Here is a 15,886-nt window from a genome sequence, read left to right as displayed (position 1 = left end):
TAGTCAGAAGTAGATGAGCAACTCCTGTTCTGTGAGGTATAATTACTGGTTTTGTTAAAGGAGTCTGGTGGCTTTGTTTTTGTTAGGATACACAATATTGGATTTTTGCCAAAATCAAAAATGCTGTTATTTTCAAACTCCTTTTGGCCCATACCAGTACCAATATACTGTTTATACACTTTTTATTTATTTAATCAGGTTGAGATTAAAAATCTCTTTTTCAAGGGAGACCTAGCCAAGTAACCTCCATCTCCTCTCCATCAGCAGTGACCTCCATGGGTACATTTTGGGACCCGCTCTTTGAGTTGGTTATCAACATAAGCTCAGTCTTAGCTGCATTTTGGACAAGCATCAGCTCAAGCAGGGTTTTTTTTTCAACATCAAATGCCCTCTGCAGGAAGTCAACTGCCTGTACAACAATTCCAGCTTAACAGTATACATCAGTGTTATCTGCATATAAATAAAAAAGTAGCATCCGATACATTTTTAATGTGAATATAATTTTGACCCAGATTATTCACATAGAGAGTAAACAGAAGTGGACCTAATACAGAGCCCTGCAGCACACCTTTGTGGGTAGACATAATTACCTTGGACGGTTCTGTTCTTTGTCCCAGTTTATCTGTAAATGTGAGGGTTTTACAAAACAGGCTTTAAACGTCCTGAAAAGCTCACTGACTCTCAAACAAGGTTAATATTTATGTTTTAAAATCTTGACGATTACCTTCAAACAGGATCAAACCAGTCAATGAGAGAAGTAGAAGTCTTCTTTACCTCCAGTTCTTGGTGAAGAAGAGACCTTGTGTCTCCCCTCTAAGTTTAACTCGTTCAGACTTCTGTGGTTTTACTTCTTTGTTTTGCGATCAATTGTTTTTTATTTCAAAAAGAGAAGGGCATGACATAGTTCAAAGGCAGTAGTACTGTAGTTTTACTTTTTTCTAGAGAGCTTTACTAAAGCAGGCTGGAGTCAGTCTGGGTTAATGTTTGCTTTCCAGAGAGATCCAGAGAGTTCATGTGAGTTTACTTGAAGTGGTACATTCATAATAACCTTTGCTGACTTAAAGTCTATTATTTTAAATCTTGCAGTGTATGCATGTTTGAGATTGGAGAGAAAAACATCTGATGGATCTCCATTTGTGCGTGATGCAACCTGTTTTAATTTAATTTGTTTTAGTTTGGATTTCAATTCCCCTGAACTCAAAGCCGGACCTAAATGCTTCATTCCTCTTGGTACCAGGCTGGTTGATTGTCTTTTGCAAATAGTGTTTACATCAGGTTAAGTCTCAGGACCTATCAGCTACCATCAGATGATGATATACCACTGGGAATGGTGGCCAACTTTTCAGGCATTCCTATGTAGCCACCAGTGGATGATGAATGATTTCAAGCCAAGACTTCTTTTTCCATTCACAGCATTGTTTACACTTCAATTAGCAACTGAAGAAGCAACTCTGTTTTAAGATTAGGCATAGGGATTAAAACCTGATGTAATCGAAGAGCCAGTTCAGCTTTTTTCAAAGCCAAAAATCTACGACTTATAATCTTATTGATCTTATCCAGCCTGCTAGTGAGCCCCATGGGTCCAATGAGGTGACATATTAACTTGAGTCAAATCACATCATTTAAATCAAATCACTGATGCAACAAGCTTCGATTTTTCTTATAAAGTTTTTGAATAGAATTGAATTGTCAGCCAACAGGTTTGGTCACACTTAACCCAAGCAAAAGATAACAATGAAGTGAAATACCGTTTTTTGCAAAGTAATTTCTTGCAGGGGGGACACAACCTTCAAGACCAAATGTATCAGCATTGTGCATCAAATTAAATCAAAACAAACCACCTATGACTGTCTTTGGCTGCTGCTGAAGGACAATCATCGTGCTCCTCCACGTGAAGCAGCCATACTGACTGATCATAGCCAAACTTTTTAGCAATTCCTGTTTTAAAGAATGCAATCCAATGTTGAAATCAGCAGGATAAAAGCAAGTTAGCTAACGAAACAAGGTGACCTAAGGCTTCATAATGATGTGTTCAAGGTCGGGTCAGTAAAATGACTATTAGGGAGTAGTAAACTAACCTTCCGACCAGTGAAATTCAACCCCTTCAGCTATGTCTGCAAAGCATTGTTTCTCATTGTTTCATCACTCATTCATCTCTTTCTGATGAGTCTCAGTTTCACTGTAAATGTTGAATTACACAGAAGCTTTCCTAAGCAACTTACAAAGAGACTATTTTTCTTGGGATTTACTTGCAGCAACAGGTCTAAGTTTGCTGAAATAACTATCAGGATGTGGAGGGTTAAAAAGTCAAGCTCTGTCGGGTCTGTCCTCAAGAGGAGAAGAAAACTACTATACTACTATAGTTTGTTGGATGAGGTGGGATCCATCATTTCAGATGCATTCAAGAAAGTCAGGAAATCTAAATGCTGATCTGTGTCTCAGAGTAAATGTTTGATCCGGGATGTCATTATGTTGGATTGTGTTCCTCCTGCTTTTGCTCTCCATACGGACAGTTGGTCCTGCATACACCAAAGCCTGCTGATACCTGATTGGTCAATACTACTTGGATGACAGATCTACTACCAATAGAGACAAGAACATTCCTCATACTAAGACTGGTCCTGTGCTGACTATTCTAAGTTTTGATTTAGAATTTGTGAATGGAGATCAAATATAGCTCAGCTGTTTCCTTCCTACAATTTCCTGCAAAGAGAAATGCCACGGAGGGCCAACTCACCTGTTCTGTGCAGACAGCATTCCTCTCTGCTGCAGTATTTTTATGCATTAACCTTTCATATTAGTTAAAGTTAAGTTCATAAAATTGTAGTCTCAGGAGAAACAACTGTGAGCTGCTGTTTCACTGAGTGAATTATGCATGAGCAGGTCTTTCAGTTGGTCCTCTGCACAGTGAACAGAGACGTCCTGAACTCATGATCGCCCTCTTGACTAACAGATCTGTTTCCTGCAGGATGAAGTTATGCAACTTTTCTTTTATTGCTTTGGAGAGATGAAGTCTGATGTTGGAAATGAAGCCCTGAGTGCGTCATCTCTGGTTATCGTGGAATTCCTCTCTCTGTTTGTGTGAGAGAGAAGGAGAGAGAGAGAGAGAGAGAGAGAGAGAGAGAGAGAGAGAGAGAGGGGGGAGGGGGTTGGAGGTCACATGCATAGCTGGTCACATGCTCGGTTATTTGATAGAACAGCTCCAGTGAAATTGCATGAAATGAGCCCTGTTGTGTGAAGGGATGATACATTTTTCCATTCAGATGAGCTTTCTAACAGTGATGTGGTCTGAGTTGCTGGCCTGCATTCCAACATGTTTATCCATTGATTTAATTAAAAACTGCTGTGAAAGTGCTCCTCTGTAATGATTTATGTCTGTGGTGGTCTGCTCAATCTCTTGATGACTTTTGGAATTTTGTTTTCGAAGACTGATGGATCCATTTTAAAGATGCATTAATGGATAAACAATGGAAGCTAACAAGCAAGCCGATGCAAATCAGTAGATCAAACGGGGAGCGCGTCAGGCTGTGAGGCTGTTAAACTTTTCTAAACGTCAGTAGGTCTTAGTAATAATTGGCTACATGTTAAGTAACTTTAAACACCTTCAGATCCCTGTGTCAACAGAGCAGTCTCTGTGTTATTGGCTAATCTTGTGAGGCCGTCTTGTAGAGGCCCTATGTCTACTTGATGGAGTAACTGCAGACAAATGGCACGCTTCAGTATGTACTTCTGTTTTGAAGTCAAAGTTTTTGTTCATTTTGAACAGTCAATAAGAATGAATGCAACACATGACATTTCTGCAGCAGGTGCTTTGGACAAGTCGTACACAACAGCAGCTTTTGCCCACTCATAAAGGGCTGGTAGGACTTTTATTGGTGAAATTAGGGCTGGGCGATAATTCGATAACGATAATTATTGTGATATAATTTTTCTCAATATAAATATTAGAAATTTTCGATAAAAATGTGACATAATCAAATCTGTAATTATATCCCCCAACCACTGGAAAGGGAGAGGATGCTAGTTTTCCTTAAACGCTAGTTGCCACCCAACATTAGACAGAAGGAGAAGACGGCATTGAACAGCCAATCATGTCACAGGGTGAGAGATAGGCGCGCTTAAATGCGTTTGTAAAGCGGAATGTAAACACAGCTGAAACGAGCTGAAAAAATTATCTACAAACTAAAACTTCACAAAAATCTCATCGTACATTAAAGACCTGCTTCCTCTTAGCAACGACAAAAACAAGGGATTCAAGAAGCTCAACTAGATCCCAGACACAAGTTAACGGACCGTGTTCAACTTTCACTCAGGACCAAAAATCTGCCTATAAAATTAAATGGAATAATGATTTGATATTCATCATGATAATTATCGATATTGACTGATATTAAATATGTTATCGTGATAACATCTTTTTCTATATTGCCCAGCTCTACATGAAATACAAAGAAAGAATAAGCCAGAGCTACATGTGATTTAATCAAATCATGGCATCACTGACAGGTTCTTTATGCCCTGTTCTATGTTGCTAGAGATTTTTTCTTTCCAAACTTTCCAGGTCAGATTTGGGTTCCACAACCCACCGCCATTTTTCATAATTTGTCATTTTAAATAGAGAAACACTCGTAAACTCTAACATCTACTTTGTAGCATGACAACATTGGAGGAGGGTTCTGGAGTGCTTGGTTTCAGAGTGCCTGAAACAGACGGTAGTTGAAATGAGTTTTTTAAAGACAACAGTCTGAGATTTTTGAGCCGTACATCATGTGACTAACAAAGCAATCAGAAGGAAAATATAGAGCCTGACCCAGAGCATGATGCCTCCTCTTTAACATGTGTTTCAATCCTGTGTTCTCACCAGCTGAGTATGATTGTAGATCTGACGCCATAAAAACCGCCAGTGGTATTTGTAGTCACATTTGCCCTCAGAATTACCAACAAAGGGCAGTTTCAAAGTTAAAGGGAGCTCTGTTAGCACTCTTGCAGTGATCTTCACATTTGTGGGGTGCTGTTTTTTATAACAAGTTGGACGTATTGCTGAAAACATACCTGATTGCCACTGAATTTCACCTGGAAATCAAAGTGCAGACCTTCATGATGGTGGGGGATCTTAGTGCTCTTGCTCCTGTCCTCTGGATATGTGTTCCACAGTCATTCAGATCAGTATACATCTGAAATACTGACATTCATGTTCTAAAATGGTCTGTTAAGACTTTGTGTACTTTTTGCACCCCTACTAAATGTAGTCTTCATTGTTTTTAGTTTACATGTTGCAGAGTCCTGAATAAACCTTTAAAAAAAACTCAGAGGCAGATAGTATTGTTTCAGCAAAGGAACTAGAGCTGCAATAATGAATCTGTTAACTGATCAATATCTACTGGATCACCTAATATTTAGATGATAATTTAGTCATTTTGGTGTTTAAGTCAAAATTATTAATCTTTGTTGATTTAAGCTTCTTATTTGTGGGAATTTTAGTATTTTTGTAAATGTTATTTTTGAGCTGTGGGTTGATTAAAGAAGTGTTTTGAAGACGCCCCTTCAGGCTCTGAGAAATTTTCATGATATTTTACTTAAATGATTGATTCATCCTAAAATTAGGCAGATCAAATGATGAATACAACAGTTTGTTGGTGCATAAGGGGTTCAGATACAGTGCATGGATACGGTTTAATACAAAGAACCACATTACTTCCTTTTACATAAATTGGTTTGGGGCAATAGACGGCAGTAAATGGAGGGCTTACTGATCTACATTTCTTTTGTTTTTGCCTTGGACCTCCCTGGCAGGTTTATCTGCTGAAGGTGTAGTGGCACAAAAAGATATTCAGGAAATAGACGTGGCCAATATGATGTCACTTCATGGTCTTTGGACTGCTGTTTTAAAACTAGGGCTGGGCGATACGGCCTAAAACATAAAGTCTCTGATTTCTTAATTTCTCTTGTGCTGACAGGTCAGAAATCATCCACCAAACTTAAGTTTTGTCCTCTCAAAATAGATTGAGAGTAATAATAAAAAAATCATGATGTTAATTGCTGCTGTCAGAAGTTAAAGTTTTTGCCACATTGTCAACAGGAAGAGGTGAAAACATTGACTTAATGAATGTGCTGAACTCCTTCCTAAAGATTGATGTGATATGACGTGTGTGATACGGTTGACTCTGGTGTCTTTTTGTTATTTAAAATTTATAACTATTATTATGAGGTTTTGACCAATCAGAATCAAGTATTTAAAACAGCTTATTGATTGGTAAGAAAGCTGGGTAGTTAACATTTTAAAGTACCATACTAAGTTTCCTTCTTTTTGTTTTTTTTCTTCCAGTTGCACAAGCGGACGGTCCACAGTGTGTACATCATTCAGCCAAAAAAGAAAGATGTTCTCAAGCTGTTGCTGAAACTTCTGTCTCCATCAAAGTCTTACACGACCTCTTTCAAGGTAAATAAAAACAGCACTTCCTCCATCTCTGGGTTTGATAGGTTTGGATGGAGGTTTGACTTCTCCACTTTCATCTCTTTACAGAAAGTCCTCCTGAAAGAAATCCCAGAGCTCTCAAACTACATCGACAGAAGCCAGCTAACGGCACCGCTGGGTGGCTACCTCGTTTACTGTCACCACAGCTGGGTCGCCTTCATCAAGGTAGGTTCTATATTTAGCATTCCATACCTTTGTTTGTAGCAACACTCTTGACTGCTCTTATGCTCAAAGTCTGTGTAGTAGAATTGACTGGTGGAGCCAAAACACACATTTAACTTATACCGATAAACAGTGTTGGGAGTAACGAGCTACAAAAGTAACAAAATCACAGTAATGTATTAGTTTTTGCTGTAAGGCAGTAATATAACGCATTACTAATAACATTTCGGTCATATTATACCCGTTACAAATCTCAGTAACGTGTGTTACAACGCATTTTAAGTTGAAATATTTAGGATATCTTTATCATAACTTACCAGACTTTGTCTTTGTCTGCTCTTCTGATTCTGACGGTCATTGTTACTTATTGTATTGAGCCATGAGCCTCTATTGTACCTAATATATTAAGTTGTTTGTAGCCTTAGGGCCTACACAGTCATCATGCTATACCAAATCACCTTTCACTGGATTTATAATTAGCTGCAATAAACTATATTTTAGCATTTTAGAATGCTAGTCATACTTCTGCAGTTATTTTGGTGAAAGTAACTCAAAATAGTGTAACGCATTACAATTCAGAGACAGTAATATTGTAATGTAACTTATTACTTTCAAATGACAGTAACTAATAATATATGATGTATTACATTTTGGAAGTAACTTGACCAACACTGATGATAAACCATCGTCGCTCACTCAGGTGGGTCTAGTCCTCAGCAGATCAGATTCTTGTTTTGGTTTGAAGCAGACACTCACGTTTATGGAAGCTTCAATGACTCTTGTGTTAGTGTTTGTTACGTTCTCTCTCACTGTTCCTCCTCTACTCTGATAATCTGGAGCACACAGCGCTGCAAGAGCCTCATCGGCCAACAGAGCTCACAACGTCACAACCCCTCTTTTTAACATCAGATAACTAATAACAATGAACAAGAAAAATGAGCACTTGGACATAAAAACTAACTATAATTAAACCATTTTAAAGAGAAATGTAACCTGATATTTGATTTTAAAGTATGACCCATGTTCCCTCTGTTAACATGGAGGAGGTTGGCTTTGTGACTTGGAGGTTTTGGCATCACTTTTGGGGAGCTGTCATGTCTTCTGTCTTTTGAAACCTTAGCAATCACCTGTGCCTCTGAGCAGTGATGTAAAAGTTAAATCTGTTTTCACTTGAACTGATGTCAAACACTGTCGTAAAGCCCTTAGTCACATGACTTATAAAGTCCCCTGTGAAGAGTTTCTGACTGGTTGTGAAAATATTTGATTTAATAGTCCTCCTTCTTAATGACCTACAAAAATCAACGGGACAATCAGTATTACGATTGATAATTTTAACAGCTGTAACGCTGAGACGGGGTAGGTGTCAGATCAGATGGTCGACAGCCTGCTGGAGACACAGCATCTTTTACGTTTTCAGAAGCAAATACTCAGCGAATCAAACATTTGACTGCTAAAGGATGAGACTTTTTGTTTGAAAATACTGCCGTGGCATTTACAGGACACGTACAAAAAGAAGTGAAGACGTCTTTGTCCACAGGGGGCGCCAGTATCAACACAGTAAAAATATTAAAGCTCCAGTGAGGAACTTTTTGTCTGACTAGTTATCGTTGCGTTGATTTCTGGCTGGTTTGTTTGTTGACGTGGTCACAAATGATTGCACATCTCTTGTAATATTTCTCTTAATTCATTCATTCATTCATTCATTCATTCAAACATGCATTAAGAGATGGATTTAAATACAAAAAAGGATTAGTTTTATTGGACTTTGCTTCATTAACAAATGAAAAAGGTATTGATCCAAAGATGGTCTGAAAGTAGAAATATGAACTAAATATTTTTCAACACACCAGGAAGTATTAACACCATTTCTCTTAGTTTAACAGAGATTCCCTTTTAATGCTCAAGTTCTGCTCCTGCTTTTATCCTTTTTAGTTTATGATGGTGTCAAACATGATTTTGCAAACACCCTCCTGCACAAATCCTCTTTTTCAGGTTCAAAAATGTGTACAGGGGAAGAGGATAATTTGAATCTGATCCGAACACGGCAAAAAGTGCAGGATAAGTTTTCAAAATATTGTTTCATAAGTCGGCTTAAAGGTCAAATCAGGGAAATGTGCATCAATGCTCTCTTTGATTGAGCAGAAACAGCCGTAACAATCTGGCAGATAAACTTATGTAATCAATGAATGACCATACCTTCATAAATCAGCCACAGGGACTGTTTCTGTTTGTGAAACGCTTTTCTATCTGCATAAATCAAAGCTGAACACATGCAGCTGTCTTATGATCAGTCAGAGGGTTTAAACACAAGCTGATACTGTCCCACACACACACTCACACTCACACTCAGTGATTCTGCTTACGTCCGTAGTAGCACACAAATAAACTCTCTTCATTTTGGCATTCAGCCGAAGTATTTACTCCGTCCACACTCTGGCTGTGTGTGACGGAGAGCATGCTGGGCTCACTCAGTCAGGAGATGTTCATTTGTGAATTCATTCATGAGTGGCCTCGTCTATTGTCTGTTACCTTGGTGAAGCGCGAGTGAAAGCCCGGCGTAATCAGCTGACCTTATTAGCAAGTGAAAAGAACCCCTCTTTCCATCACATTATACATTCAGACATGTTCAACACAGGCGTTTGACCACGATGACAGTGTTCATTAACCGTGGCAGCTCTCTGCCTATAGGGGACCTATTGAGGATGCTGCTACACAATCTCCACATGACCTACTTCTGGATTATTCAGGGAGCCTAAATCAGTGAAGCCTTACAAAATAAAAGCTTTTAGATTTATTGAAAGTTCTAAAAAGTTATCAAATTAAAAGGCTCATTACAGTTTCATTAAACCTGGACATATTTTTACTTGTTTGGTTTTAAATGGATGCACAAATCCCAAACTAGTTGGTGCAGCGGCAGATTTTAAAGCAACAAAAGATGACCGATGGGTACAAAAAGTGTTTAAATCACTCTTAGAGATCGCTTCAAGTCGATTAGACAGAGTCCTGAGGAAATGCTTCATTCAAATTCATGCTAGTTTTCTGTGGCTCCCAACCCTAGCTTTCACTCCACTGCAGTGAACAATGTAAACCTTCAACAAGACTCCAATTTATCTTTGCTTGTGTCATTTCTGAGTGTTCACGTTACCTTGCAACTGGAGAAGGTCTTAGATAACAGTTTTAGGCTATTGTTGTTAAAATGAGGGCTGAACATACTACAATTTCACATTTGAGCATCTGAACCATTAATTAGCTATGAGTCTTCATATCAGGGCTTTCAGCACTTAGCAATTATATGATGCCACTTACACACCTGATAACTATAGCTGCATTAAAATGACATGAGATCAGTAGAAAAACAAAGATGATTTATGAACTATAAACTATTTTGTCAGACTGTCTCTATTTCAGCTCAGAGTATAAGATCCTGTGTGATGCTTTGTCTCGTGGTCCATCATGTATTCAAACGAAGAGCTTTCTGATGTGATGCTAATTAACTCCAGTTGTGAGAAACGTGTGCTGTTCTTGATCAAAGTCCACTTAAAGATTGCTGAAACCTAAGCCCTTATTTTTGCATTTAATCCTTGTGCCAATTAATCTCATGGCATAAAGATCAATAGATGGATAGGTTTGCGCGTATATACGTCATAATCCCTTAATAGGTTATTGTGGCGTTGCAGCAGCAGGTTTTCACAGCCATTTAGAAGACTGATGGTTAAAAAAACATATTTGTTTTGCTCGAGTAGATTGCTTCTGTCTGCAGGCCATCATGGCTGCAAGGTAATCTAATCAATTTATGTTCACTGACTGTGCTTATTGTTAAATACAGGATTGTTCAATATGGAGAGCACGTTCAGTAAAAACAATAAAGAACTCCTTTTTAATTCTCTGACTGACACCTACAATCCAGTTTTTGACTTTCTCCTGGAGGTTTTCTCAGCCTGCAGCAGGGAACAGGTTGATCCAGCTTGAAGGAAACTGGCTGAAAGTGCTTACTTTAGATAAATTAATGTATCAGAAAAAAACTGTTAAATGCAAAATAATATAATTTATTTGACCAGAAATATCACCTCTTACATCTCTTTAAAGCCACCAGACTGACAAAAACAGGGAGTTGTTCTCCTCTGTTAATCTGTGTAGTCTTATGACTGGAGTGTGTTTTTAAAGTGTTAGTTTGGACCAGGCACAACATTTGTCAAACATGCAGTTACACAAAAACACAAGTCATTTTTTATTTAAAAACAAGCCTCAGGTTTTAATCAGAATTATCTTTTAAAAACTTGCAGCTGCAGCAAATAAGAAGTGTGTAAAGTTTCTGTAAGGGTATTGTTTATAACACACTCACCATCGGCTGCCTCGGTCTCCTTTTCATGATGATTCATTTTTTAGCAATTTTATTTATAAAGCACATTTCATTACACGTAAGCTCAATGTGCTTTACATGGAGAATTAAAAACACAATAAAAACATAGAAAAACAATAGATACATCAAACACAGCAAATAGTAATCAAACAAACCTGACCTTGCTTCTGTTCTCCTCCGTGCAGGAGATCCATGGGTTCGTGCAGGAGTTCCTCTCTGTGGTCCAGCGGCTGCCTGCGTGCATCTCCACCCTTCAGGCTCTGTCGAGGCTCCAGCTGCCCTCCACCTTCAGCGAACTCCAACAGTTCTGCTCCACCAACGAAGCCAAATTCCAGCAGCTCAGGAGGTCAGGGTTTCAGATGTTGTTCTGCTCTTCCTCCATCAGGCTGACGATGTTTTAGTGTCAACATCTGATGATTTATGAGCTCAAAGAGAAATGAAGCTCAGAATTTCCCTCTACCTGCAGCGATTTATAAATCTTGTGTAAATCAAATATATTTAGTTTGTACTTTATGAACTTGACTTTTTATCTTGGTATGGGATTGTTGTGATACACTGCATCATTAACAAGTGTTGTCCTTGCATGGATCACCTGCCATGCTCTTGAAAACTTGAGTGTTACTGTTAATAGGGGGAGGTCACAATTCAGTTCAATTCAATTCAAACAACTTTATTAATCCTTGCAGGGGCAATTTGTTTGGAGCAGCTTTTACAAAAATAATAACATAAATACAAACAGAGACGTACGGACAACAATGAATTGTACATTGAACATCTCATCATATTAATTAACACTTCTGTAAATATGCAAGAATTAGCCAAAAGGCTAGTTTACATCCGTAGTCCCTTTCAAGATGTTAAAAAGGCTCCCTAAAAAGATCAAGATTAAACAAAAATACAATAGGGTAAAATAAGATAAAAATAAGAAGGTAGATGAGAAACAAAAACACAAACAAACAAAAAAGAGAAGAAAAGAAAAGTACAAATAGCACCATATGATTTAAAAATGACTAAAAGCTACATAAGACATGATATGACCGTCTTTGAGAAAGTGTCCATGGACATAAAATACATGGAGCAAGACAGCCAGGAAGCAGCAATAAAGAAATGTTACAACAGGACAACATTTAACAGTGCTGTACACATTTGCATCAGACAGTGAATATCAATCATTAAACTAGCTGCATGCAATTCAAATGAAGCAACGTATAGACTGAGCAACAGATGAGCACAACGAATAGACAACACAAGTAAGCAACAGTAAGTTAAAACACAAGACAAGTTCACAGATGGCCGACACAAGGTGGCAGCAGCAGGGGGAGATTTGGTTTCTTCCGCTGCTTCAAATGAAAACTAAATGAGCAGGATGTGTTGAGCTCTCTGATAGATGTTGATATGTTGTTCCATTCTCATGATGCTCTGATGGAGAAGGCTGATTGACTAAAAGCACTTTTTCTAAGTGGAATAACACAGTCCCCTCTCATGACTCCTCTCGTAGTGTGATGCCGATTAGTTCGAATGCTAACAAAATCGCTAAGTGGTGGGGGAGCCATGCCATGTGTGATTTTGTAAAGGAGACAGGCATTTATGTGCATTACCATGTTTTCCCAACTTAGGAGGTTGTATTTCTTTAAAATAGTGCAGTGGTGGAATTTCCTTGGTTGTTTGTCTAGAACCTTAAGTGTTTGTTTATACAAGGTCTATAATGTTTTCACTGTGGCATGACTAGCTTGAGACCAGATAATGTTGCTCGTTAATTTTAGCCACAATAACCATGAGGTGACATTCTGTTATCTTCCAGCCCTAGTCTGATATAGGATGTATTTTTCAAAGTACACTACATTAGTGGGCCTCTCTTTTGAGCTACACCCGAAACTAAAGGAGGCATGAATATGTTGAAGCACATAAAAAAAAAAAAACATCCGTAGATGAATAGCATGAATTATCCTGATTGCAGACTCTATTGTCCATGGAGACAACAAAAGTGACATCGTCATTGTTCCTCAGCAGAGCAGTGAGAGGCCGGAAACACACTCACCCGTCTTTGTCTTCAGCTTTGCAGCAACAGTTTTCTCAGGGTTTAAACTCTAATGAAGAACTTGAATAACCTGTGTGGAAAACAAAACACGGGTTTATTCAAAAGCAACAGAGCTTTACGTTACAGCGGGTTAGCTTCCTCTTAATCCAAAATGACGCACAATAAGTGCATTCAGCCGGTGGATGCAACCTTAAAAAAAGCAAGAATCATGCCGGTTCATCTCATTGGACTGTTTTTAAGGACTGATTACAACCGTGACTGTTAATAATGATGTTAATCTGAAGGTTGTGGTTCCTCAGGCTGCAGGGACACGTTGATGTTACATTTAAGAAGTGTATCATCAGTGTGGGTTACCTAACAATGAAACAAAACTCTGAATTGTCCTGAAAGACATCTTGGTGTAACCTCTTTGAACTCCTGTGTTTGTTTTCAGAGAGCTGGGGCTGGACAAGCTGCTGACTCGCTGTGAGAACATTCTGGAGAAGCTGCGTTACCCAGAGAGCGAGGCGAGCTACCAGGCGATGGCTGGCACGCCGCTCTTCACTCACACGGCCTTCGACATGCTGCAGAACCACAGCAGGTACAGAGGGACTCTGAACAGACCGCGGCCCTCAGACTTTCATCTTAATCCTCTGTAACAACACACACCACACATACCTTACATCAGTGCTGCTGTGTTGCACAACAGCAGCACAGAGCCTGACACAGTGTGGGTCTTGTTGGAGGATTGTTTTTGTATCCTATCAACACAAACATAGCTGACATTTCATGGTTGAAAATTTCTTCTTTTCCCAGAAGTTTAGTTTTATTGACCCAAATCACAGAGGTCTGCTCTGGAATTGTTGCATTACAGTGTTTCTGGTATTTTAAAACCTGGGACTTGTTTTTTAAAACTTTTTCCTACATTGTAAGGTTGAGATTACAACACTTTATTGCTACATTTCTCCATCCGTCAGCCATAAACATGCTATCATGGCTGCAATATGATGCTTGGTGGCTATCAACAAGTTAGTCGGCTAAAAAAGGTGTGATTTAGTCACCGTCAGGCTCAGATTGTTATTCTAAGTGTCTGAAAACATTACATTAATGAACCCTACAGAAGTAAAGACCATTTTGTTACAGAGGATGAGACATTTTTGCAAGAAACTGATGTTACATCACTTTTTGTTAAGATGCCAAACTTTGAGGAAAAAACAAGAATCTAACCTTCCAAAACAAGAGAGTTAATGTTCTTCTGCTGGCTTTATTGATGACAGAACACAGAGTTCGAACCTTAGTAACCGTTTGAAAACACTGGAGTCTCACAATAACCCAAAACAAACTAACCATGCAAAGTGAGATAACAGTGTTTGACATGGAGTCTGAGCGCTTTAAACAGAGAGCCGTCAATCTGCCACTGGCAGACTTAATCTAATGGAAAGGATCCATACAGAGAGAGAGGGTTTTACATCACACTTTGTTTGCTTAACTTGTTTTTTTTTTTCTTTTGAAATATTTGAGTTGGACCTGAACCATCCCTTAATATCCGTAAAGTCACACAAAACACAAAATCACATTGACTCATTGAGGCAGCTGTTGACCAGAAACTTCTGTGTTTTGCAAGGTTTAATTTAATGTGTCTGTCGATAGTCTAGGAGCTTTGAAGAGCTGGATCCAGCTGCAGGTTCTGTTTTTTAAAACTCTTACTCATAGATGAGAGCAACTCACCAGTACTATGCCCTGAACTGTGACCTGCAGATGTACATTAGTATTAAGATAACTCTGGTACAGTGCATCAGATGATAACATCTATGTTTGATATTGTGCATGGTCCCTTTTACTGAAAAAAATATAAAAAAAATATTGATTAAATAAAACATCCCACCCCCATTTTGGTGAAAGCAGTCTATATAAAATGATGGTGGTAAACATAGGCTCTATAAAACTTGACATAGTCCTAATGACGTCATTTATCTGTTTCTGAAGCAGAGTTTTGAAGCTTATTGAAAGAGTTAGCTATATTGGAAATGCTGACTCAACCTAAGAGACAAAGAGGTGGAGTTGAGGCGAGCCTTTAGCCTTCACGTTAACCGCTACAGTGTTCCCGCCTGTCAGTCGAGTCAGCCGTGCCTTTTAATTATGAAACACATGTAAGTTTAATATCTTAAAAACTACTGAGTTATGAAGTAACTCAACCCCCTGACAGTGTGTGTCGATCGGGAAATGAGCAATTCAGATCTAAATCATGTTTTGAACCAGGCTGTAAACAAAGATCGTCTTGTTTGAATGGGTGTGTATGTGGCTTCAGGGGCTTTTGGAGCCAGCCTTAAGTGGACACTCAAGGAACTGCAGTTGTTCAGCTTCATTTGTGAAGACCGGATGTTGCTTCTTGTCAGTAAATGGAAATTTTGTGGTCCATAGCTATTTAATTACCTGAAATAAGAAAATTGTATAATTTAAAGGCTGTTGAGAGCTGTAGTATAAAGTCTAGTCAGGAAAACATCCAGATGATGACTATTCCAGCCAGTCCCACTATGGACCCACAGATCAATATCCAGTTTGGATCACAAAACCTCATGCCCACTAAGTCTGCCCGAAATCTGGGTGTCATGATCGATGACCAGCTAACCTTCAGGGTTCATGTTGCCTCGATTGCTCAGTCCTGACGTTTTTCCCTCTATAACATCAAGAGGATCAGATCCTACCTGACAGAACACGCAACACAGCTCCTGGTTCAAGCTCTTGTAATGTCACGCATTGACTACTGCAACTCTCTACTGGCAGGCCTCCCTTGCATTCACAGTTAAACCTCTGCAAAGGATCCAGAACGCAGCAGCACGTCTGGTCTTAAACCAGCCTAAGACAGCTCATG

At 38.9% G+C, this 15,886-nt stretch overlaps 1 protein-coding gene across 1 annotated transcript in view; it reads left to right on the top strand.

Annotated features, from left to right (window-relative positions):
* The window catches only part of LOC117823778, a 36,652-nt gene that overhangs the window by 2,843 nt on the left and 17,923 nt on the right, over nt 1-15,886 (top strand). Inside the window, exons 5-8 of the mRNA XM_034699007.1 lie at nt 6,326-6,439; nt 6,524-6,640; nt 11,183-11,343; nt 13,469-13,615. Coding sequence (XP_034554898.1) covers nt 6,326-6,439; nt 6,524-6,640; nt 11,183-11,343; nt 13,469-13,615 — 539 coding nt within the window. The remainder of the gene's footprint in view (nt 1-6,325; nt 6,440-6,523; nt 6,641-11,182; nt 11,344-13,468; nt 13,616-15,886) is intronic.

The sequence above is a fragment of the Notolabrus celidotus genome, chromosome 13, assembly GCF_009762535.1.
Source record: "Notolabrus celidotus isolate fNotCel1 chromosome 13, fNotCel1.pri, whole genome shotgun sequence".
NCBI classification, from domain to species: Eukaryota; Metazoa; Chordata; class Actinopteri; order Labriformes; family Labridae; genus Notolabrus; species Notolabrus celidotus.
The sequence above is the reverse complement of the archived record's forward strand: the minus strand, read 5'-3'. Positions and strand labels throughout refer to the sequence as shown.